The sequence below is a fragment of the Sminthopsis crassicaudata genome, chromosome 2 (assembly GCF_048593235.1).
Source record: "Sminthopsis crassicaudata isolate SCR6 chromosome 2, ASM4859323v1, whole genome shotgun sequence".
NCBI classification, from domain to species: domain Eukaryota; kingdom Metazoa; phylum Chordata; class Mammalia; order Dasyuromorphia; family Dasyuridae; genus Sminthopsis; species Sminthopsis crassicaudata.
Window position 1 is genome coordinate 474,144,480 of NC_133618.1, and position 24,899 is coordinate 474,169,378.

Consider the following 24,899-nt stretch of genomic DNA (forward strand, 5'->3'; position numbering starts at 1 on the left):
TCTCTGACTCCAGAAGTGGCCCTCTTTCCACTGTACTGTGGAGCTATTTACTGCCCTGTAGGAGAAAGGAAAAAAGCCAACACAGCCTACTAAAGGCTAAGAAACTCCACAGGGAACAAGAGTTCTTCAGGCCTTGGAAAGTTTATCTTCAAAGTACATTTCTGGGTCCCTAAGCTCTTGGCTGTCCAATATACTGATAGAGGACTGTGTCCAATCATACTCCCTTTCCCTAGTCAATCCAGAAAGAAGAGAGTGGAGGAAAAGACAGAAGAAAAGAAAAGAGAAAGCTAGAGAGGAAAGAGGGAAGAAGGGAGGGAGGAAGAAAGGAAGGAAGAACAAAGGGAAGGAAGAAAAAAGGGAGAAAAGAAAAGAAGGAAGGGAAAGAGGAAGTGGAGAGGAAAGAAAGAAGTGAGGAAGGAAGGAAAGGGAAAAAGAAAAGAAAAAAGAGGAGAAGAAAGAAAGGTAAGAAAGAAGGGGGGAGGAAGGGTAGGAAGAAAGGAAGGAAAAGAACAAAAAAGGAAAAGAAGTAGAGAGGAAAAAGGTGAGGAGGGAAGAGAAAAAAGGCAGAAGGAAGGAAAGAAGGAGAAAGTAAAAGTCAAAAGGAAAGGAAGAAGGGAGGGAAGAAAGAAGGATGGGAATGAAGGAAGGAAGGAAAAGAGAAAGGCAAGAAAAAAGTAAAGAAGGAAAGAAGAAAAGGAGGGGAAAGAAAGAAGGAAGAGAAGAAAGGAGGGAGATAAAAAGGAGGAAATAAAAAAGAAAGAAATAAAGGAGGGATAAAGAGAAGAAAAAAGGGAGGAAAAGAAATGGAGAAAAAAGGGAAAAAGAAAGAAAATAGGGAGTAAGGTAGGCAAGAGTTGACCAGCTTTTAGTATAGAAAATACTGTACAGTGGGAAAAACTCTGGACCAGGAGTCAGGAGAACTGGATTCCAGTCCTGGCCCTTTACTAACTTCCTATGTGACTTTCAGCAAGTCCCTTCCATTTCTGGGCCTTCTTCACCACATGTAAGATGAGGGGGCTGAATGAGATGGCCTTTAAGGTCCCTCCCAGCTCTGACAGTCTGTGAATCTGTGACCTCAGAGACCAGCAGGTATGGGAATGGGGGTTGTGTTCCAAGGGACAGATATAAATAGCTTTGGGGTTGTGTTATTGGGTAGATGGAACTAGACAGGTTTCTTCTGGGAATCCAGAGGGCCAGGTCACTACTTTTCAGTCATCTGTAAACCATAAAGTGATTTGCACAGCAGGGCGCCCAGTCGCAGCTCTTGCCTAATGGCTTCTGTCTGTCCTTAGAGTCCATTACGTGGTGGGGCCAGAAGTTGTGCTTCGTGGTATACCCTCAGAGTGATGCCCCTGAAGAGGAAAATGGTCCCTTTCCTCACCCCACCCTCCCTGGAAGTGAAAAGACTTTGAAGACACAATGAGATGCTTATCAAGACTCAAGTAGATTTTTTTTTTTTTTTACATGTTATGTTTTTGTTTTTGAAAAAGTTTTCTTGGGGAAAAAAAAGATGTTTCTTAAACACTTTTAATAGCAAAACCCCCCAAACAACCACCAGCCCCCACCCCAGATCAGGCCACCTTAGTTATGCAGGCAGCAGGAAGTCTATAAATAAAACAAGGATCCAGTTGGTTAATTCTGACACTTGGTTCAGTCCATCAGTAAGGCTGAGTTTGAAGCATAAAACGGATAGAGGCCAGAGGGCCCAGCTCTAGTCCTGATGGGCCAGCCAGACTGGGAATGGAGGCCCATACCTTTGCCTGAGAACTTCACACCTCAGAAAGGAGAGAAAGAAATAGAACTGCCATGTCACATCTGCTGGATTTGTAATTCCATATAAAGAGTTCATGGTTTACGGTCCATGTCCTGCATGGCAATAGCTGAGGGCATATGATCAGTAAGCAAGTTTGAGGAAGTTCCACTTTTATGCAAAGAAATGAATATTTTAGTAGCTTAATCTTAAGAATGGAAGAAGTACCAGTTACTTATACCGAAGAGGATCCTGTATTCTGACTATGAAGACCCCATTCTTTTCTCATATACCTTTTCAAGAAAAAATGGAACATCCTTGTCTTTCACTTATTTTTGGCCCCTGTTCACACTTGGCTTGGAACAAGAAACAAATGATGCCAGAAAAAGACAGCAGAAGGAAGAACATAGGAACAGGGATCATAATAGTCTAGTGCCGGAAGGAGGATTGGGATGACTCTCTTGCATTTCTCTTCTGAGATAAATGGACTGGGATTAACAAAAAAGCCTCTGAGAGATAGCAAAAGCTTCTACTTGAAAAGAGTGGGGGGCTGCCCCATCCTTCTGTCACTGACAATGGTTCCTCTATAAAAATGGGACCAAAAAAAAAGCTGGAACTAAGGCTGATTGATGCACTAAAAGGTAGGGAGGGACTAGGCCCAGATGGAAGTATTAGGAAATAGAATCAAGGTTTAGGGTTAGCACCATGGCTGTTCATCTGGATGGCCACTCATCTGGAGGGGTCCTGCCCTCTGTACTTTGGGGCTGTTAGTCCTAATTAGTGCAGGCACAATCACTGCAGCCCAAGGGAAGAACCCACCAGAATTTTGGGCTGCCCTCAGGTTACCCGGATGATAATTATTTTTTACCACCTTAGAGCTAAGGGGTTTCCTCTATCTTGTCATGGCTCTGTAGGCAAGGGGGCAGCACAGTCACCTGTCACTGGCTGTATCCAAACCCAAGGGTATGTGCAAACACTGCTCGGACCCCTGCATGTTGATGGGTCTCTCCTTCCACTGGGTGAGCTCTCTAAAGGAGGGAAAAGAAGGAGAGGTCGGGGCTTCTGGGAGCCAGCCAGCCCTGAGGAGGGAACCAGCAGCCTGCAGGAACCGTTGGGCTTTCCTTCCAAGTAATGCTTTATGACTTGAGCCTTCCCTGACCACACGTACACGGGCTGGGTGTGCTGGAGGACAGACAGGCCTGCTCGGCAGCTGCCTTACCGACTAAAAAGGACTTGTTTACAGCAGACTTTGGAGTCTGACAGGAGGGAGGAAAGTGGGAAGGAATAGGATTAAGTGTAAAACAGCAAACTGGCTTCAGTGAGAACATGCGAGTGCTTGTGTAATCACAGGTGTGATGCTGTCTGGGCCTTGGGACTCCCAGACAAGACAGCTCAGAATTCTGGCCACCTCTGGGGCAGTGACAGTCAGGGACCAAAATGTAGACGCTAAGCATGGACCAGCCGTGTAAAACAGAGTGCTCCTCCCGGGCCCCCCATTCCCATCTTGGCTCCACAAATACTTTCACTGCCTGTGCCCAGTAGCGCCTGCCACTGGGGAAGTTATCTGTCGGGGTGTCCCTCCGGATTGTGTGCCCCGCACCAAAGCCCTAGTTACTCCGGTCTCACTGGATGGAGAAGCTCACTGAGACTCATCCTGGCCGTAAGCCCAATCTTGCTTCTCTGCCTGCAGAGTTAGACTAGGTGGAACGCCCTGATATTTAACTGTCTTCCTCAAGTCGATTCCCCAAGGAAATGTTCTTACCCCTCTTCTGAAGGGAGAGAGAACCAAGCTCATAACGTTACACAGATAACCTCCCTCAGGCCGCCCCGCTTCTTGGGGGGTCCTCTAAACCAGGGTCAGACTCGCCAGAACTGAGCCCATCGCTCCTGACCTAGTATGACTTTCTTCCCGGAAACTGCACATGTTGAGTGGAGTTTTCAGAAAGCAGGGACACTCGGTGCCCGTCACTGTGCCCACGCCGGCAAAGGCTACCCAGCACCTGCATACCTGAGAGAGCACCGAGTTCTCCCAGGGAGCTCCGACACTTAGCCTCGTCAGGGCAAGTACCCATGACCCTTTCTCCATGCCCAGCCCCACCTGCACACCCAAGGAAGCACCCCTGACAAAAAAAGAAAGGAAAAAACCATAACAAGGGTAAAAATCATCTTGTATTCCCTGATTGTAAAACATGGACAAGGAGGACTGGGAGAGGCGGCGAAGGGCAGGAGTGTTCTCCCAGGCTGGGTGGTGTCAGCTGACATGCCCACCAGGGGCCCCATCCACCCGTGGTCAGTCCGGTCGCCTCTCCCTGGACATGGTCACTGCGAGAGGCCCAAAGTGTCGGACGAGACGCTTCCTGCCCTTCCAGGGCAGCAGGGGCCACGTCAGCACACCAGGAGGGACTCGTCATCACTGGCATCAGAAAGCAGGGAGTGGGGGGAAGCTGGCCCGTGGACCCCCAGGGGCTCCTCCTGGCATGTCTGGGCTGGACACAGGGAGCTGCCCGCAGACACCGGCTCCCACTTCCTGAGGGACAGCCGAGCCGGGCCCTCACCGCGCGGGGGAGAGCTGCTGCCGAGGGGGTCACCCTGGGACTGGAGCCTCTCGGCCATGCCTTCCGACAAGGGGTCTCTGAAGGCCTTCCTTGGCTCCGCCTGGCCAGCGGCTCTGAGCTCCTTGTTCAGGTGCCGGGGCTCTAGGCCGTGTGCTGCACAAGGCGGGGCTGCGGTGCCTGGGGCAGGGGACCCCACAGGTTCTGTTTCAGTTACCAGGGCACAACTGGAAGCATCTGGTGGTCCCTCCCCCACAACCTGATCTATAGTCTCTGAGGGCACGGGGGGAGGCCCCGTAGAGGAGGCAGGGGGGCTGGAGGAGGTCCCCCCGGCCCGGCGAATGATCCCATCCCCCAGCACAGTCTGTGAGGCACGTGACGGAGTCAGCAGCGGGATCTGCCCTCTCGCCCGGGGCCGGTGGAACAGTCTGTTCCAGATGCGGCCCAGGCGGCGGCGGGAGGCACTCCTGCGAGAAGTATGGCGCCGCATCTGGCGTCTCATGGCTGTCCTGATGTTCTGCAGCACTGACGCCTGCAATGTAAGCGACAGTTGTCAAAGGACTATTGGTCCTCTCCATGCCCTCCCCCTCCCCCCCCAGAGTCCCCAGCGGCCCCCTCACAGACCCCAGAACCCCAGCCTGGCCCCTGCCTCCGTCTGCCATCTCTGCTGGGTCTCGCCATCATTTGACTATGAGACCCAAAGCCAACGTGGTTCCATAATATCACAGATTCAGGAGAGAGGGGTTGGCAAGGGACTAGTAAATAGCCTCCTATTTTTGCTCAGAGCTAACAGACGCACCTGCCCCCTTTGGTCTTTTTTAGAACCCGGGAGTACTTTGATTTAGTGCCATTTTAATGACTAGGGCCATATAAACTGTCTTTATTTTTTTTATTGAAAGCAATCTGAAATTTTTTCTTTGGAAAATTTCATAAAACTTAAGACTCACTATCATCTCCTCTGGCCCCTGTGGATCAGTGAAGGGAATCCAACCTCACCTGGGATGCATTGTAGACAGGGAAGTCCTCCACAGGGGGGATGAGGCCCTGGGCAATGAGCTGGCCATAGGATGGAGGGGCTTCTCGCCGAACAAATTCAGCTTCTAGTCGAGTCATTTGGGTCTCAAATGCCCTGGGATCAATAGAACCTTTGTTACAGACACCTGTTCTTCTGTCTCAGACATATGGGCAGGGCCTAGCCCCGGGCCACAGGGGATACGGTCCCCTCTCCATCCTCTAACACCATGTCACCTCTCCTAGCCTGAACCTTCTAAGTGGAAAGGAAGATCACTCCAGAAAACCCCAAAGCCCAGCTCCTGGCCAATGGGCTCTGTCCTATTTCTGGGTTCAGGCTCACTGAGAGCCACATGGCACCCATTATCCATGATAGTTAGTTAGTGGGTGGTTTGGTCCAGCAGTGTAGTATGCTAACCCGCTCCTCCCCTCCCCTCCTCCACCCCCCCCCCCCACATATACACCCCTCTTCCTACGGGACCTTCTGCAAGTAACAACTGGTGCAGACCAGTCAGACCAGCCCTGCCTCAGAAATCTCTAAGTGACTGGAAAAAGAAGGAAGGAGGGAAAACCAGCACGTGGAGTCCTCCCATGGGGTTTCCCCACAAGAAGCAGCTGAAGGGACAGGGAGGAAGGAGGGAGCTCAGAACCCCCACACCTGCCCCTCGCCGTGTGGAGGATACGGGGATTCTGGGGTCAGAGCCCCCGACCTGGAGCTTGCAGGGGGGCAGGGCCTCCCTCGGGGCTCACCTGTACTCCTGCGTGCGGAGGGAGTAGAGCTTGAAGGCGCAGCCGAGGGCAATGACGAGGAGCAGCCCGCAGACGAGGCTGCCGATGAGGGCGGCAGTAATGACCTTCCGGGGCACCGCTGCCAAGCAGTCCCGCTCATCGCTACCATCCTGGCAGTCCTCCTGGCCATCGCAGCGCCACGTCTCAAAGACGCACAGGTTGGTGCCGCAGTGGAAGGTCCCCGGCTGGCAGGAGAAGCAGTTCTTCTCGTCAGAGCCATCGGGGCAGTTCTTCTGGTTGTTGCAGCGGTCGGGGGGCGCGTAGCACAGCCCGCTGCCGCCCTCGCAGGGGTACTCGTCCTGCTGGCAGGCCGGACAGCCCTCCTCGTCCTTGCCGCCCGGGCAGTGCCACCAGCCGTCACAGCGCTGCATCTCGGAGAAGCAGCCCTCGTCGCTGCCGCACGGCTGCTCCCACGGCAGGCAGTAGCCCTTCACCTGGTAGGTGGCGTTGAAGCCGTGGCCGACGCTGTGGGCCCGGGCGTGGTAGGTCACCGTGAGCTGGCCCTCCGAGGCCTCCACGCTGACCAGGCGGTGGTTGCTGCGGTAGGAGAGGGTCTGCAGCAGGCGGTCCGCGCGCTCCCCCAGGCCGTCGTAGACCTGCACGTAGTCGTCGTAGCCCAGCTGCAGCTCCAGCTGCAAGAGGACGCGCCGCGCATCCTGGGTGTCCACCAGCCACGTGCACTGCAGGTCGTCAGAGCCGCGGTCGGCCCCGAAGAGGTCGGGAGAGGCGAACGAGCCGTAGAAGTTTCCCAGCCGCCTGCCGCACGAGAGGTCAGGGCAGTAGGCCTCGTCCGAATTGTCGCCGCAGTCCTGAGTGCCGTCGCAGCGCCTCTCGGTGGGCAGGCACCGGGTGGAACGGGCGCCGCTGCAGGGGAACGTGCCAGGAGGGCACAGGCTGGGTGGGATCTCTGTGGGCAAGCCGGAGCAGTTCTTCTCGTCCGAGCCATCCCCACACTCGTCCATGGCGTTGCAGTGCCAGGGGCCCGGGAGGCACTTGCCATTGCCACAGAGAAACTCATCTGGTTGGCAAGCTGCCTGGCCCAGCTTTCCTGCAGGGGACAGGGCACGGCAGAAGGAAGGAAGGAAATGTCAGTCTGGGTTCTGCCATGGCTAGCTGAGTTTACTTTGGACAACTCATTTAGCTTCTCAGAACCTCGTTTTTCTTATCTATAAAGTGGAGACCCGATCGCACTGCTTACCTGTTGTGAGAATGGGCTGAAACAATGGGTGCCCGGCTAACTGAAGCAACACTGTGAGAAGTGGTGAAGTTGCTAGAGGGGATTTTGGGGTGCTGGGGGCCTGTCCCTAACCTGCAGGCCCAAGGAAAAGCAAGCTCAACTTCCCCGTTAAAGACAGCACCTTAGCATGGGCACGGTGGGAAAGGTGGGGAACCGTAAAGCTGAGCTCTACGACAGCCCAGGGAGAGTGATTAGTGGGGGATGGGGATACCTCAACCAATCCCTTGCCCCCCCCCATCCATGCTTTTCCCTGTGGGGAAGCCCGCCACTACCTCTGATGTAGGACAGACGGAAGCCCTGGGCTTGGCCGGAGCTGGACGCGTCCGAGTGGAAAAAGATCCAAACGTGGTCTCGGGCTGAGATGAAGGCAGGGGGGATAGCTGAACCACAAATCCGGTAGTCTTCCCGGCGAGATGACGGACCCAGCATGAGCCAGTCTGTGGTGCACTGGTGGGACTCTTCCACATCAAAGTTTCTGAAACTGGGACAGGGCAGTGGAGAAACAGGCAAAGAAGGTCAGGCAAACCACAGGCAGAGACCATGGGGTCAGAGACGGGGATTCACATCCCAGAAAAGGAGAGTAGGGACACTGGGTCAGAGATGAGGAGTTGAACCTTGAGGGTTGGGAGAAGTCCACATTGGAGCTAAAATTTGAGCCCAGAACTCAAATTTCCTTTTTACCTCTCTATTACAAGTCCCAATTCAAAAGCTATGCCCAAAGTCCCCCATCCACCAATAAGAGATCTAATTTCCCCCAACTAAAATAACCTAGAGTTCTGGGAGCCAAAAGGATGCTGAAGAGAAAAAAAAAAAAAAAAAAGAGTTTTCTTTCTCCCAGGGAGACAACACAGCGTGTATTTGTGTATTTGTATCCCCTACTTCTGAGTTCCAGAATCACATAATTAAAGGAGGTCCCAGTCACCAACTAGTCCAACCCAAACCCGAATAGGAATACCGTCTATGAGGTCCCCAAATGACCTTATAATCTTTGCTTGAATATCTCTACCGAAGGGGAGCCCACTATTTCTCTGGTGGCCCATTCCATTTTGGGATAACTAACTGTAGACAATTTTTTCCTGACATCAGAACCAAACTTGCCTCTGTGCAGTTTCCACATATAGCTCTCAGTTCTGCCTTCTGGGGACCAAAAGGGATACCTCACATCCCTCTTCCAGATGACAGCCTTTCAAATACTGACCCTCCCTGTCGTCCTTCTCTTGTTGGCTTTTAAGGTTCGTTCCAACTCCAGCTCCATAATCCTAAAATCCTCTCTCCTTCCCTTCAGACAAACTCAAACCTCTCTAATGGGGATTCAAGGGCAGGGAGAGGGGAAAAGTGCAACTTGTTAAATGTGTGACCCCAAAAGACACTCCTTAGAGATTCATCAGAACAAGGAAGGCTTGTAGAGAGTAGATCAAGCAAGTGAAAAAAAATCTGGGTGATTTAGGGCTTCTTGATAAAATTTGAATAGAAAAATCCTTATTGGTGGATCTGACTGTCTAATGTTTCCTTAAGGGTCTTTTTGAGTGCAGTTGCCTACTCCCCTAAGCTCAAAAGTTCTTCCTCATTTGGAGGCAAGGATTCAAGTTGTGATTTCTTTAAACACACACAAAACACATCAGCAAAACATGAGGCAGCTGGAGGCGGGTCAAAACTCCCTAGCAATCCCTAAACATGCAAGGGACCCAGAACAAGATTTCCCTCCCAGCTGCTGAGGCACTGTGCAAATGTCACCTCATCTCAGACACCCCATGTTCCCTCAGTTCAGTCTTCTTACTCCAGCCCATGCCATATTTATACTACGCCCTGACCCACACCTTCCAATCAGACCCCATGGCAACACTGTGGCTGCCAACAGCTGGGAAGCACTGCCTTGCGCTTCCTTGGAGCCAGCAAAGAACACAGGCCAGACACCTGTCCCATGCGGAGGAAGCTGGGCCAGCTGGCTGCCCTCTCACATGGCAGGGAGGGGTATGGGAGGGATGCGAGACACCTACACAGGAGCATGTGTGTGCCTCCATCTGTGTCTGCAGTGGGAAAAGCACAGTAAAGTCCCAGATCTTCTCCTCCTCCTTGTTCATCCACTTATCCCCAAAATGAACCTTCTCCCCTCAAAGGTCCCTTCCAACTCTAACTTATGTTCCTATCCACACGCAGTTAGACAGATCTGACCAACTTCTGTTCTGAGATGGCACAGTGGTGGAGCCCTGGGCTCGGTGTCCAGAAATCTGGCCTCAGACACTTAATAGCTGGACGATGCTGGGCGAGTCTCCTGACGTTTCTCTGCCCCAGTTTCCTCAACTATAAAACATGGATTATATTAGCACCTACCCCCCAGGGTTGTTGTGAGGATCAAATGGGATAGTAATATCTACAAACTTAGCATGGCACCTGATGGGAGTAAATGCTTAACAAATGTTTATTCCCTTCCCCCTTCCCCCCAAAAGGGGCTAAGTGGTGACGGGATCAGCCGGAGTGTGAGAAAGGGGGACCCACTGTTTGCAGAGCCAACCATGTGATAACCAGATGAGGCTCAGGTCACTCATGGGAATCAACATGTCTTTTCCTAATTTCTCTCCCAAGTCTACCCTAACAACAACAACAACAAAAATCTTCCTAATTAAACCAGTCACAGCCATTGAATATTGACTCACGTTTCCAGATCCCCAAATAGGAGACAGACTGGCCCCTCTGGGGTAATGTCTTTCTCAGGAGCTGATATCAACACTGCTTGCCTGCTCTATGGGGCCCTTGCTCTGTGCCCTGGACACCAGACATTTCTATCCAGAAGTCACTTGTCGGGTGATTAGTCATCATCAGGAGGCATAATAAGCTAATCTATGTCCAATTCCAGCTGTATCAATTTAGTTCTGCCTTGCAACAGATATTTGGCATTTGCCAGATTTTTCCCAGTGACTAGTCCTAATGACCCCAAAGTGTGTAGACAGAAATCAGGGCTCCCCTGTCAGGACAACCCTGGCATAGTACCTAGTTGGAGTGCCCCAGTAACTCTAAGCCCTGGTAAGTAAGGGGGCAAGACTATCTCTTAGGGAACATCCCTGAAGTTGACTGATCCCTTTCAGGCCTCAGAGTAGTCAGATGGATTCCAAGGCAGACTGACTTCTCCATTATATGCACCTCCTTTCCCTGACCCATTTACTGGTCTGTGTCTTCAGCACTTTTCACCCAGTTACTTTATAAAGCAAAGACTTTTTCCCCATGAAGGGCATTGTTGCTTTTGCCACTGTCCAAACAAACAAAAACTCCAGGAGCCAGGACTTCAGCCACCCAGTTACTGTCTCCTTAACTCATTACATGCAAAAATTATTAAATGGGATTTACTTTTCTGCTGCCCATTTCCTGGTTTAAGAAATACCAGAGCACAGGGACTGCCATCTGATGCTAGCGCATAAGCCTAGGGCTGTAATGACCAGTTCCTGGACTTCAGATCCAAAAGATGATTTTCAGCAGACAGATAAAGGTACATGCCAATTTCCTTTCCACGCCCACTCATGATAAAATTGACCTTTTTAAAATTGCATTTAAAAGCACTCTCCTAGCAGAGGGTTTCCTTGGAATGGTGAGGCAGCTTATGTTTCCCGCCACAGGCAGCAGCTGAGCCGGCAGATGGTGCCGAGCAGAATGACTCACTGCCTCATACACACCTGCCACCAGGAAGGTAGCTGTGTTTGTTGGCAGCCATGGGCAGTGGTGGCACCTAAACTCAGCAGCCCGGGACGTATGCAAATGCCAGCCACCCCTTCACTGCTCGAAAATTTCCATCTCTGGAAACATCACCCAGCACCAGGACAATCACCCACGTCCACCCCTGTGTTCCAAAAGTCTTCATAGGCGTGTCCCAACGGACTCTCACTGCTGCCACCCTCCTGCCAGTCCCTTTGGGATGGTGCCCATTTTATAGATGGGGAAATTGAAGTCCATGCAGAATCCCTAGCTTGATGCACTCCCCCAAAATGGGGCTAAGGACTTCATCTTAAAGAAGGAATTCTAACTGAAAGAAGAAGCTGAGTCTTTCTGTTCCTTACCAGTTCCTGAATGAGGCTCAGAGTACTCCTGTAGGGACCCCATGAGGCCCCCTAAACCTCAGCTCTTCCCTTATTCTCTATGCCCCAAAAGGACAAAAGAGTGACATGATTCCAAATAAAGTCCTACCTGCTTTCCCTGCCTCTGTTTTCTCAAACACAGGAGAGACCCAACAGCCCAGGAGTGTTAGCTGGGGATGCATCCCAAACCAGGCTGCAAGAGCTAGATCTCTCTAGCTCTTGTTGGGAGAGGGGAAACCCTATCAGTTCTGCTCCCCCTCAGCACTTTGCAGAGCTTCAGCAGCTTAGAAAGCATCTCTCACCCAGCCTGGGAGCCTCACTCTTAGCAAAGACCTAGAAGTGGTAACTGCTCAACAGTTATCATTTGGTCCCCAGGAGTCCTTAGACAAGAACGTTTCCTGTCATTGCATGAGACCCTCATTTCTAACAGCTCTAGGGAGAGACACACACAGACATGTTAGGATGGGGTGGAGGAGGAGACACTGGATTTCAAGGTAAAAGACTAGGGATCCAATCCCAACTCTTCTGCTTACTACCTGAGTAACTCCTGGTAAATCACTTTAACCTCTCTGAATATCAAAATGACAGGGTTAGACTAAATGAGGATGTTAAAATAGAGGATTTCTAAGATCTCTTCCAGCTTGATATCTATTACCATGTAATTTGTCCATGCAAACATAGAAATGTGAGAACATATAGACAGCCTCTAGGTTCTTCCAGGTTCTACACTTTCTGAGGTGGCTTAAACAACCCAAGGAAAAGATCTCTCTTCCCAAGACTCAGGAAGGAACAGAATTTCCTCAAGGGCAGGGGCTTTATACTACTAATGCTTTGTACCACCAGTGCTTGGAATACAGTAAGCAGTTAATAAATGCTTGTTGATTGATCCAGCCCCCAGCCTCTTTTCTGCAGCCCTAGGGCCATCCATACCTGATAGTGATCATGTCCCCATGGTCCCCTTGGATGTACCAGCTGCAGTTGGTTCCTGGGGGATAGTTGAGGGGCCAGGAGGGACTGTAGATGACTCCACGCCGCTCTGTGTGCTGCTCAAGCTTCCCACTGCAGGCAGCTGATGGAGACAAAACAGAAAAAGCCTCAGAGATGGAGCCAGGGATTCCTGGTTCACTCTCACCAAATTCCAGATTCACACAAAGCAAAGCTTCAAGCCAAGAGCAGGAAATTATGAGTGGCACAGAAGGCTACTCCCCCCCTACCCTGCACAGGAACCAGGCCCAGAAGCTCCCACACTGAAGCTGCCTGTAAGCAGGCAGGGGCACTTGAATCTGTCCCTTAACCTGGCCAAATCCAGCCTGCTTTCTTCCCAACATAGACAAGGTTTGCACATTAACACAAGAGGAGAAAATCAAGGGTCAGAATTCAGATTCGGGAAATAGAGGAGCCTTGACTGCTGGTACCAACATTTGATTACTTCCCTTTCCTGCCTCTTCCTATCTCCAGCCATATACCTAACACCAGATTTGACTTTGCCTTAGAAAAAAGAAAGGTAAGATACAGCTGACTGAAGAGACTCATACACATGAAACAGAGGCCAAAGACAACAAATGAATGATAGGCTAAACTGATCATAGTCGTGTGTTCATCAGACATACCAAGGAAAAGAGAAGAAACCAGCTTTGTCCCCTTGAAAAGCTAATGATATAGTTGGGAATTACATGCAAGGATTAAAAATCTGCAATATACACACACACACATACACACACATACACATAAATATAAAATACATATAAATTTCATAGCTAGCACTTTAAGGTTTGCAAAGCTCTTTGAAAGTATCTCATTTGATTCTCATGAAAACTTGAAATAACTTGCCTAGAGTCACACAGTTAGCTAATAAGCACTTGAGACTAGACTTGAACTCAGGTTTTCTTGACTCCAAAGCCAATGCTCTATCTACTGTACCACCTAGCCATCACTAAATGCAGCAATGCATTGAATACTATATACTGAACTAGACTGAATCCATTTGAATCCTTCTTTCCAAACATCAAAGCTAATAAGGAACAATAAGAAGACTCTGTCCCTGGCTGTACCATTACTTCCTAACTATGTAACTTTCTGCTGTTCCCTTTACCTCTCTAAACCTCAGCTTCTTCAATCCCTGCCCATCCTGTAGCTGTTCTGACACTTTATTAAGATAATATTTATACAAGTATTTGGAGAAGTTCCAAGTACTATCCACATGTAATATATTAGCAGCGTTGGCTCTAATACTGACTTACCTTGAGAAAACCACTTCAGCTTGTGACCATTGATCAATAAGCATTTTTAAAGTACTTACTATATGCCATGCCCTGGAAAGAACCCTAGAGGTCATGTGGTCTAACTCCCTCATTATTCAGGGGAGAAAACTAAGACCTAGGATCACATAGAAAGTAAGTTTCTGGAATTCAATTCTCTTATATATAAAATTGGGGCACCATACCATGTCCTATCTATTTCAAGGGGGTGTTGTTAGGCTCAAGTGGAATAGCTAACATTTATATAGTATTTAAGGTTTGCACACTACTTTTCATATATTATCTCACTTGATCCTCATTTGTTACTATTATTATGCCCATGTTACAGATAAGAAAGTTGATGGTAAGAGGTTAAATGGCTTGCTAGTAAAGGTCATGAAGCTAGTAAGTAACTAAGGAAGTAGTTGACTTCAGATCTGACTCCAAGTCCATCACTCTGTCCACTACACAATCTACTTGCCTATAATAATGTATGTAAAAGTGCCTTAGAAAGCTAAAAATGTGGTACAAATATGAAAGACAATTGCAATCAGAGCTTGGAAGTACCAGCTAATAGAAATTATATAAAAAGGATGTTTGGTCACATAGTTTCTGCCATATTAAAAACTCAAGAATGTATAGGAGGAAAAGATCTAGGAAGAACTGTGCCCCAAAATAGAAAATGTTATTAATTTTTTCCTCCATCTGTAAAATGAGAGAAAAGGCTTAGTTAACCTTTAAGGTCATTTTTAGTTCTATGTGTATAATTCCCCCCCAAAAAAAATTCTCTAAAGTTAATTATAAAAGAAAGTAATCAGCATGTCATAATCAGGAGATCCAAATAAAAGTTGTAAAGTTTCACATATTTTCTGATCTGGCCAGAATATTTTAGAACATCTACAGTGGCCAAGTTTCTCAACACTTGGAGAAAAATCAGATGCCTCAGATTACAATTTCCTTTGTAAACTCAGAACATGGTTTTAAGGAGTTGCAACCAAGCTCTAGAATTTTGATCCTCCACTTTAGTTCTGCAAAAGGCCATTTTAATCTGCAACCATCACAGAGACTGCAGATGTAAGCTCACTTCCACTTTGGAGGTGTGGGAGGGGACAAAAAGGGTAAGGGAGAAAAAGAGAAGAACCGCCCCTCCCCAGAACAAAGAAAAAGAGGGAAGAGGAAGAAGGAAGAAGAAAAGAGGAAGAGGAGATAGAGTCAGAAACTGGGGGTGGGGAGCAAGAGAGGGAAACAGAGACAGAGAATGAGAGAGAGAGGGAGGGAGGAAAAGAGACATAAACAGACAGAAAGACCGAGAGAGAGAGAGAGAGAGAGAGAGAGAGAGAGAGATCAGACAAAGAAAAAGTCAGAGGCAGAAAGTGACAAAGTCAGAGAGGCAAGGAGGGAGAGAGAAGAGTAGGGGAGGAAGGGGGGAAGAAGACAGAAGAAGGGAGAAAGAAAGAGAACAGAGAGACCAGGAAACACACAGACAGACAAGCAGAAATAAAGAGACAGAAAGAAAAGTCAGAAAGAAGACAGGAGGAGGGAGAGAGGGAGAGAGGAAAAGAAGGAAGAGAAAGAGGGAAGAGAGCATTCTGGAAATCTTAGAAATGAATGCTTCAAGCTTGCTTAACAGACTTCTTCCTACTGAGAAAAAAAGCAAGCCAAGCCCAGGAGAAACAAGCCTTAGAACTAGCAACACTATCTGTGCAGAACAATATGGAAAATATATCACTGGGCATTGTGGATACAGGAAAACCAGAATTCAAACCTCCCTTCTGGCTCTTACTTGCCTTTGGGCAAGGTTGTTAACCTCTGAGACTCAGTTCTATTCACCTTGCCTCAAAGGGTAAGAAAGGGATTGGGACAGCAAGCTTCTTCAGGACACAGATGCCATTAATGAGAGGCCACCCACTCCCTCCACTTCTCCACAGCCAGGTCCTCAGCTAGGCGCTAAGACTTAGTGATGAGAAATGATTAGCTGCCAATCCATTGAGACCATCATTTTGACCAAACTTCATTTAAGAAAGTCTCCAGATGTTCATTGTGTTTGACCAAAGCATAAAATATACATATCACATCGTTTTTAATATGTTTCATCTACTTAACATGCACTAATTCTTCTGTCCAGAAAGCTGAGGTGCTGAACTGTCAGAAAGAGAGAGCTTGGTGAGGGGCAGGAAGTATCTCAGGGCTCCTGTATCCTGGAGTCTGTACTGCCACACTTAGAGAAGGTTTTGCTCTTTTCTGGCTTCAAGATCCCCATATACAAAATGGGGCTATTGGTACTGAATAACTTTGGAAGGAAGTTGAGAAAATGTGTAAAAGATGAGAGAATCCTGCTAGTGAAGATGAAGAAAAGGCCAAACCTATGATAATAATCACCAGCTGGCCTGGTCAATGAGAGGCCTTAAATCTGAGAGTCCTGGGATAATACCACTTCTGCCTTTAGCAGTACCTTGAGTAGAAGAGGAAATGCATGTATATATGTATGTCTCATTGACAAAATTATAGATTTAGAATGGGAAAGGACCTTTGAGATAATCTAGTCCATCTCTCTCATTTTACATATATGGAAACTGAGGCTTAGATTTAGTGAAATAACTTGACCAAGGTCATACAGATTGTAAACAGTATAATCAGGTATCAAGCTCAGGTCCAAATCAAATCAAATCCAAATCCAATGCGTGGGGGAATGGAAAAACAATTTCACTGACCCTACTCAAATCAGACATAAAATCCACACTTCTTTAAGTCATATAGGTCAAGATACCATCTCAGCCTGGTATGTTGAGTAGGACAAAATTCAACACTCACACCACTCCTTCCCCCAATTTCCTGGACCAAGGAAACACCAAAGCAAAACAACACTTTTCTGGCTTTAAAAATATTTAAATGCAAAAATCCTTAAAATGTAAAATATCTTTGATTGAGGAGCTTTTGAAATAAAGATTTGTCTTTCAAATCAGCTTAAAATAAAAAGTCTAGACTCAGCCTATAGTTCCTGCCTACAGTTCTAAAAAAAAAAAAAAAAAAAAAAAAAAAAAAAAAAAAAAAAGGAAGATAAGAAAGCTTCCATATAATTAATAGGCCCCCTTGGAACCCAGAGCTCCTGAGAAACTTTTCTGAGCTTCTCCCAAAAGAAAGTAGGGTATGGGGATTTGGTCTCTGATTATGGGCCCCTAAAAAGTCCTGTTCCTTGAGGGATTCCTCAAGTAAATATAAATAGAATCAGAATCTGGTCAAAATCAGGAAGAGAGGAGAAAAATAATCTACACCAACTTCTGCTATTTCATTTCTCCTTTGCCAGGCCTCCCTGTACTGCATCTTATACAGTGCTGAGCACACAAAAAAATACTCAACTAACTGCTGATTCTAACTTGGGATAGGTAATTACCTATATACACATTTGTCTGTGCATCTACAATTCAGACATGGTCTTTAGCCCTGTAGAAGCTTCACTTAAGAAAGTTGCCTCAGGGGTCACAAACACAAAGCTTTCACTTAAAAACATTAAAAAAAAAAAAAAAAAAAAGACTTTATTTCTCAGTATTATCAGTGCCAAACAAGGACAGAGAGGAAAATACATTCAGAGTCAGATTCTGTTCTGCTCAGATTCAGGAAGTCACCTAATGGGGGATAAAAGAGCAACATCAGCAGCAAAGGAAGTAGGAAGCTCAATCCCCTGGAGAAAATGATACAAATATCTTACCTAAGGAAGGAACTGCGCTGCTGAGCCTCCCAGTTAAGAAGAGATTCACTGCAAGAAACACAAAAATAGGATGTTACCGACCTTATCTCATTCCCCAAAGGCTACATACAGCAAGATGTAAGCCATAGTCTAACTAGGATCACATGCTTTGCTTTTTAAAATTCCCTACAGTAGCATGTGAGCACATGTATACATACACATATACATAAGGTAGCTTATACATACATGCAATGCATACATTTAATACAGCACATACATACATATACACATACATACAATATAATATGTGCATATATGCATAATATAGAATATGCCCACAAAATATTATATATACACATAACATATCATATATATATACATACACACAATTTGTTTCATATGTACACAAACATATCATACAAAAATAAAAGTACTTCAGCATCTTCTTTCATCGTCACAACATCCCTATAAATAGGCAGTGTCTATACATAAATTTATGTGGATGGATTTACAAGTCTATAAATGGCTGAGCAGGTGCCCATCTGAATTGAGAGAGGGAGTTTCTCACCTGGAACTTGACCAAGGCATATACATGCACACATGAAAGCACACACACATACACATACTGAGCAGACCTCTGATTTCATCAGTATAGGGAGTCCCTGATGAGGAGCTTCCTCTATGCAGAAGGGCACCTGCTCTGCCATTTATAGTTTTAGATAGTAGCCTAGGACATTGAGAGGCTGAACAATTTGACTAAGTTCCCACAAGCTAATGTTTGCCAGATGTAAGATATGAATCTTAGGTTTTCCTGGCTTCAGAGCAAGCTCTCTCCACTACGCCAAACTATCTTTCGTGTTCCTGTGTATGTATTGTTATTTTCATTTTAAAGGTAACTAAATACAGCTAAGTAGCCCAGTGGATAGAGTGCCAGGTCAAGAGTAAAAAAAAAATGAATTTAAATCCATTCTTAGACATTTCTTAGGTGTTTGACCCCTGAGCAAATCGCTTAACCCTGTTTGCCTCAGTTTCCTCATGTGTAAAATGAGCTGGGGAAGGAAATGGCAACTACCCCAGTAACTTCCAAGAAAACCCCAAATGGGGTCACAGACATGACTAAACAACAACAAGGATACTGAGACCCAGATGGAAAAATGACCTGACCTAAGGCTTTTTACAAAACCTGCCCCTTTAAACCCAGGTGTCCTAAGTTTCTTGACAAAGAAAGTCCAAGTCTCTTTCTACAATCCAGTATAAGTGAGGGGAGACTTCTCCCTCCTTCATTTTCACCCTTATACATATCCCCCCAAATCCAAATCCCTGTTAATTTTCCTAGTCCCATAAAGGGAACTCTGTTTTCCAAAGCTGTTCTTTTAAGGACTTTCTATTACATAGGTTAATTAATTAATGAAGAATCAGTTAAAGTGCTGCTTTACCACCCCTGGAAAGGGTAGCAATACAATCCAACACCCTTTCCCAACTCCCTGCAACAAAAGCAAGACTTCTCTTCAACAACACACATGGTTTTTAGCTTCTATCCCCCACCCAATATCCTCGAAACCTTCTTCCCCTTCCTAAACCCTAAGTGACCAGCTGCAGGTATCTATCCAGCTTTATCCAGCTATTTGTATCCCCTCCCCCCCACACACACACATCCTGCCAAGTTAGGAAGCTTTGGTGGTATGGAAAACACCCAGGAAAATGTTCCCAGTCTGCCTGGGGAGGCAAGTTTCAAACCTGTAAAACAATTAGAGAAAATCATAAGGCAAGGTAATATTGAGAATTAGAACTGATCTCATCCTCCTCTAAGCACCTCCCACCCCAAGCCCCACTTCTGCTTTCCTTTTTTAAGCATTTATGGGCACTCTACTTTGTATTATAGTTAGCTGCCTAATCCCCACCACCAGGCAGAATTTTTAGAAGGCAAGCCCCATCTTGTCTCAGTGGGCAGCACAAAGCTAGGGATGAGTTAAGAAAAACTAAAGTCCAGCCCTAGATCTTGATTAGGCCTCCCTGCTTTCCCCACCCAACTTTCCAGGGAGTTTATGTATTCTTTGAAACTGATATAGGAGATATTGGCCCCTGACTCTAGGACTTTTACCTTCCCTTGCTTTTCTTTTTCTTTTTTTTTTCTTTCTTTTCTTCTACTGGTTTCTAAAGCTGAACCCAAAGCACTTAGCTTCTAGACCTTAAGTTTCCTAGACTATAAGCCTATTCAGTTCCCTAGCTTCAGAAATCTGATAAACCATATAACTGAGTGTCTGATTCCTGGCATCTATTTCCCTTCTCCCCTTCCCCATCCCATTCCTCCAGAGAACCACAATACATTTCCTATGGTTATAATTATAAACTCCTTGAGAGCAAAGATTCTATCATTTTTCCTCATCTGTCTAGCACCTACTCAACTCAGTTTCTTGTATATATTAGACATGAAATAAATATTTACTGAACTGAATTATAAGGCAAAAGAAAATATAAGTTCATAAATAGCATGCCAGAAGAGAATGATTAAAATTAAATATAAAAGAAAACTTTTCAGTCTGACTGAGAGATATTTTACTTCTAAAATAATCTAGTTACATAATGGCCCTGAGTCAATAACGATCAACTCGAGGCTAGAAACATCATTGTTTCTATGTGACATTCCCATTCACTCCCTTGCCTCACCCCATCCCCCAAAAATATAATTGGCAGAGTTCTAAAGATCTGTATGGCCATCTGAGTATCATTAATGAAATTAATTTATCTTTTCTATGATCCTACCTTTCTGTGGTCATTGTCAGGCTTTTGGTAGGTTACTCAAAATCACTTATCACACAATCAGATTACTCCCACCAATGTGAAGGGACTAAAAAAATACACACACAATTGAAACTTTTCTGATCACTTCAAACATAGAATGGAGTATAGGATGTGGGCAGTCAAGAGGAGAATAGGACCGAGGTAGAAAGGGGTATCTGATCAACCTCTGAGCCTGCACACTGTCTCTATTAAGTCGGACTCTAAATCACTTCGAACAAAACCTTCTGAGGTGCCCCCTCTCACTATAAAGCTAAAACAAACTTTTTGTACAAACCCAACCTCCAAGTTAAGGCAGATCTGTATCTTTCTCCAGTCACTGAAGAGAACAATTAGCCTTCCAAGTCAGTGGCTCCAAATTGGGGGTATCCAACTTTCCAACTCCAGCTCTTCTAAAACTCCAGACCACATTCCTTTCCTTACCCACATTGTGGGTACATACCAGAAAGGAACTATTCTCCTACTAAGTCCCAAAGAAACTCTAAGCTTACCAAGGACCTAAGCTGGACCATCCAACCTGTTTCTGTATTTAGAGTCTCACTATATTAAACAGAAATGCCCTGGAAAGGAGAAAGGGAAGGGAAAGAAAAGTATGTAAGTGCCACTGGCTGCTTAATTCAATAGCCACCATGTAGTAGAGATCCAAGACTGGAAGGGACACTCCATCCCCAGGAAAAAGATGCCATGGTTTTGGCCTCTCCCAAAAAAAAGACTCCCCTCCTATTAGACTTCCTACTACACCTATTGACTTGGGGCTTCAGTCCTCCTCCTGGGTTGCTAACATCTAATGCTATCTCCATCTATAGAAACAAGCCTAAGATTGCAAAGAAAAGCAAGACAGATGAAAACAAAGAGAGGGACAAATTAAAAGGCTAAGAGTAAAAGAGAAAGAAATTATTTGTGTGGATGTGGGTGAGGGGAAGCCAATAGGTATTTATCTTTTACCCTATATCCCTGTAGGGAGCACTAGCATACAGTGGTGCCTAATAAAGATGAGTTTAATAAATGAAAAGACACAAGCCCAGAATTTAGAAACAGAAACTCAGATCTCATAATCATTTTACTGTCATGAACTTAAGCAGAAAGGCTGAAAGAAATGTAACTCTCTATCATCCCTTCCTGCCCTGCCTTTAAGGAAACAGAGAAAAATCCCAATCAGAAGCTACAGATGAAACAGAGCAGTATTGCAGCAAAGAGCTTCCAGACCCAGGCAACAAGCAGCAGCAGCAGCAAGATGTAGGCCTGGCAGTACCCCCAAGGGGTCTGATGTCAGCAATGCCAGGTACCACACACACCACAAGAGGGCTCCTTCAATTGCCCAGAGAGCTTTACTCCTCTTAGGTAAGATGAGTTAGCTCCCCAAGTCTGAACTCGACAGCTTTAGGCAGTTTCTAAAATCAGATTTCAATTCACCTACAGGGAATTTGGTGGGGATTTTCCCCGCCACCCAGGAATGGTGAAGACAGAAAAGAGAGAAGACCGGGTGAGACTTTTAGAGTTTTGAATTTTTGTAAATGGAAGTACACTTTTTAAAGGATTAAGCATATACTTTGAGTTTTCAAAATAAAAACAGTGGCTTGGGAGGGAAAATGGGCTGGTCATGAAAAAAAGTATGCTAGCCAAAAGATCCCTGCAAAGAGCTCTCAGATTCCCTTCCTGTCTTCAACTCAAAGCCCTCCCAACCCCACTGCAGCACCCATCATATCTCCTCTACACTCTACCCCCTGGCACAGGCTTCTTTATCAAAAATGCTTGGAGTTAAATAGAGAGCAGGTCATTTGAGGTCATTTCAGTACAAAAACTTATCATTCTGAAATACTGGCCATTCTCTTCATCATGTGGAAGTCTCAGAAGTCTAGCTCTCTGCATGGCAACCCACTTAAATCAGAGACCCTATTTAAATAGCAGGTGGCACAAAACGGGGCCAGTTCTATCTAGGCCAACCTACAAGAGACCTCATTCCCCAAGGGAATAATTTCACTTTATCTGAGAGATAACCAGCAGCCGAAATTTTGGGGGAAATAAGGAAAGGGACTGATATTGGAAACTGAAACAAAACCCACACATAGTTGAGTTTGTAGATCTCACATTCTTGCTTCAATATTCCAAGTACTTCCTTGCAATCCTGTCCCACGCAACAAACCCTCAGTAGCCACTGCCCCTCCCCCAACCACATATAGACAACCGGCTTTCTGTGAGCCCCTCTTCCCTTCCTCCTAATGAATGCTGGATCTGAGAGCCGTGAAGCCTCAGGTTTTAGCAACTAGAAGCTACTGCATAGAATCTCTACCGGATTTGAGATCTAGAGTGATGGTGGTTGTTTGGTGAAACTCTGGGAGATGCTATAGACCCCAGACTTGTCTTTAGATCATAGTAAAATCTCCAACATGAGTTCCTTGAAATCCTAAAAATCTTGTCTGTGATCTCCTACTCTCGGGAAAAGCCGACGGGGTTGGTGGAAGATGAGTGCCAGGGCAGACCCAGGCCCACTGCTTCGACCTTCTGGGATGAACCTAGGGCTCAATTCAGCTGGCGTTGCTACCTGGAGGGAAGGGAGGCGGTTCCAAATAGCTGGAAATTTAGTGATTTTTTGGAATAATTTTTTAAGCCCAGGTCCAGTTGCAGCCCAGGTTATGTTGAAGGCAGCTAGAGGGCTCATTATCCCCTCTCTCCTCCCCGCCCCCCACCAGGCTACCCTAAGGAAAATTTGCACTCCAGATCGCAGTAACCTAGGCATCCAGAACAAATGGGGCAATGCTGGGGACAACCTCGGACGAGCCTCCAACTTCCGGGGACCAGGGGAAGAGGAGCCACCGGGCAGGTGGGTAGAGAAAATCGGGTGGGGTGGGGGAGAAAAGAGGGGAAAGGAATTCAAGTCTTTTCGGAGCACACACACACACAGAAACACGCCTCAAAGCCGCGAGTCCCCTTCTCCACACACCCCCCACGCCCCACCCGAGCCGGACTCACCCAGGCAGACCACAGCGAGCTGCGCCCGGGCGCCGGGGCCCCCCTCCAAGCCGGCACCGGGTGGCTTCTCCATGCTGCAGCCGGGAAGAGGGCTGGGCAGCCGGGGGAGCCTCCGACAGTTCGGTCTCCGGCGACTGCGAAGGCTTCTTTGTGCAGAGGCCCGGGGGCGCCGGGGGCCACATCCGCGGCGGCCGCGCCGGGCCCGGGAAGGCTGTAACTGGCGGCTTCAAGGACGACGCGGCTGCTCCTGCTGCTGCTGCTCCTGCTGCTGCTGCTGCTACGGAGAAGGAGAAGGAGCTGGAGGAGCGGCTGCCCTAGCGTGGGCACCCTGCGCCCCGGGCTCGGCCACCCTCTGCCTGCTGCTGCCCGCTGGCCCCCTGAGCCACGGCGCGAGGCGGGGGCGCCGGAGGAAGCCGAGCGCATCCATTCCCGGCAGGCCGGGGCTCCGGCTCCGCGCCCGCAGATGCCAGTCTCCGAACCTGCTTCCCAGCACCAGCAGGGAGATCGGCACCGAGCCCAACCGAGCCAGACGACAGGCACGTGACGACCCCGTGGGCTAGGCAATGGCCGGGCCCGCGGAGCCCATTGGCTGGGCTGGACTCGCCTGGAGGAGGGGTCTATAGCGAGAGTGAAGCCCGCCCCCCCAGCCCAGGCCTCTGCTGGACAGCTCCCCTGCAAGCTGCAAGCCAACCGGCCCGCCTGCCCCACGGGGCACGGCAGAGGAAGAGGAGCCGCCGCTGCTCCATTCAGGGTGGCGGGGTGATAGCTAGCGAGGTGCGGGCCGTGCGACCCGGACCTTTCCGGGAGCCACGCCAGGCCTCCGCTCCCAGAACCTCCTATTAGAGGCCTATCTGTACGCCCGCCGCTTCTCCTTTCCCAAGAACCCTGCTGTCTGAGCCTCTATTATAAGAATATTCAGACTTAAGTCAATGTGGGTCTGATCTGACTGTGGTTGGTCTGAACGGGAGAACGGGACGCACCGGGTCCTTCTTTTTTAAGATTTAGTATTTGCTCAGAGCAGGCAACCAGGCCTTAGATTCTGAAAAGAGGGGGGACCAGTAAAAGACAAAAACTCATGAGCAACCTTATTCCTTAACAGCACTACTCCTACCTCCAACCAGCTCTCTTCTGGGAGAGAGAGCGCCTTGGCCTTGGATCGGGGTCGGGGAGGGCGGGTGGTACTGGAGCCCCTATGGAGAAGGGAAATGAAAGGTGAAGTAAGGAGAGAAAGAATGTAGCTTTTAGATTTTTACCTTTCCTAAGCTCCCTTCACTTCGGTAGCTAAGGCATGGCCCTCCTGCTATGAGAGAATTCTAAATCTTAAGCCTGTGCATCCAATTTTCTTACCCAAACCTACAATAGCCAGACCTACCCTCCAGCAGGGGGTTTCACAATTCAAATATCAAGCTATTTAATTCTCCATAGAACAGTGGGGGAGGAAAGGGAGGAAAGGGAGTCTATGCCACTTATAAAATCTATGTTTCAACTTCACCAATAGAAAGTATAAAGACTTGTATGTATAGATAAACAAAAGCCCCCTTTTCAAGATGATGATATCCTGAATGACCTGAAACTGCTGAATGCTTCCATAAAACAGAAAGCACCGGGCTGCTAAGAAATATGCACTGAGCAATCTAGTCTTGAGACTGTAAGCAAAGCAAAAAGTGCTCCCTAAACAAGGCAGTTTAAACATTGGCAGATGTAAGAGCCCCAAAGTCTGAACATTAATTGGGGTGTAGGAGAGCGCTGAAGAGCTTTTGCTTACTACCTTTCTTTAATCCCAATATCAACAAGTACAAGGTAAA

The 24,899-nt window shown here is 47.4% G+C and overlaps 2 protein-coding genes across 2 annotated transcripts in view; one reads left to right on the forward strand and one right to left on the reverse strand.

Annotated features, from left to right (window-relative positions):
* The window catches only part of SLC7A10 (solute carrier family 7 member 10), a 44,828-nt gene extending 42,770 nt beyond the window's left edge, over window positions 1-2,058 (forward strand). The window contains exon 11 of the mRNA XM_074293227.1: window positions 1,293-2,058. Within this exon, the coding sequence (XP_074149328.1) occupies window positions 1,293-1,423 (131 nt within the window). The 3' untranslated portion in view covers window positions 1,424-2,058. The remainder of the gene's footprint in view (window positions 1-1,292) is intronic.
* A 1,843-nt stretch (window positions 2,059-3,901) lies between these two features.
* LRP3 (LDL receptor related protein 3) lies at window positions 3,902-23,626 on the reverse strand. Its single transcript, XM_074293226.1, has 7 exons — window positions 23,095-23,626; window positions 17,347-17,394; window positions 12,334-12,472; window positions 7,612-7,820; window positions 6,064-7,150; window positions 5,299-5,431; window positions 3,902-4,834 (listed from the first exon to the last, which is right to left on the reverse strand). Exons 1-7 carry the CDS (start codon window positions 23,165-23,167, stop codon window positions 4,136-4,138), a joined length of 2,388 nt encoding a protein of 795 aa, XP_074149327.1. The 5' UTR covers window positions 23,168-23,626; the 3' UTR covers window positions 3,902-4,135.
* Window positions 23,627-24,899: the final 1,273 nt, after the last annotated feature.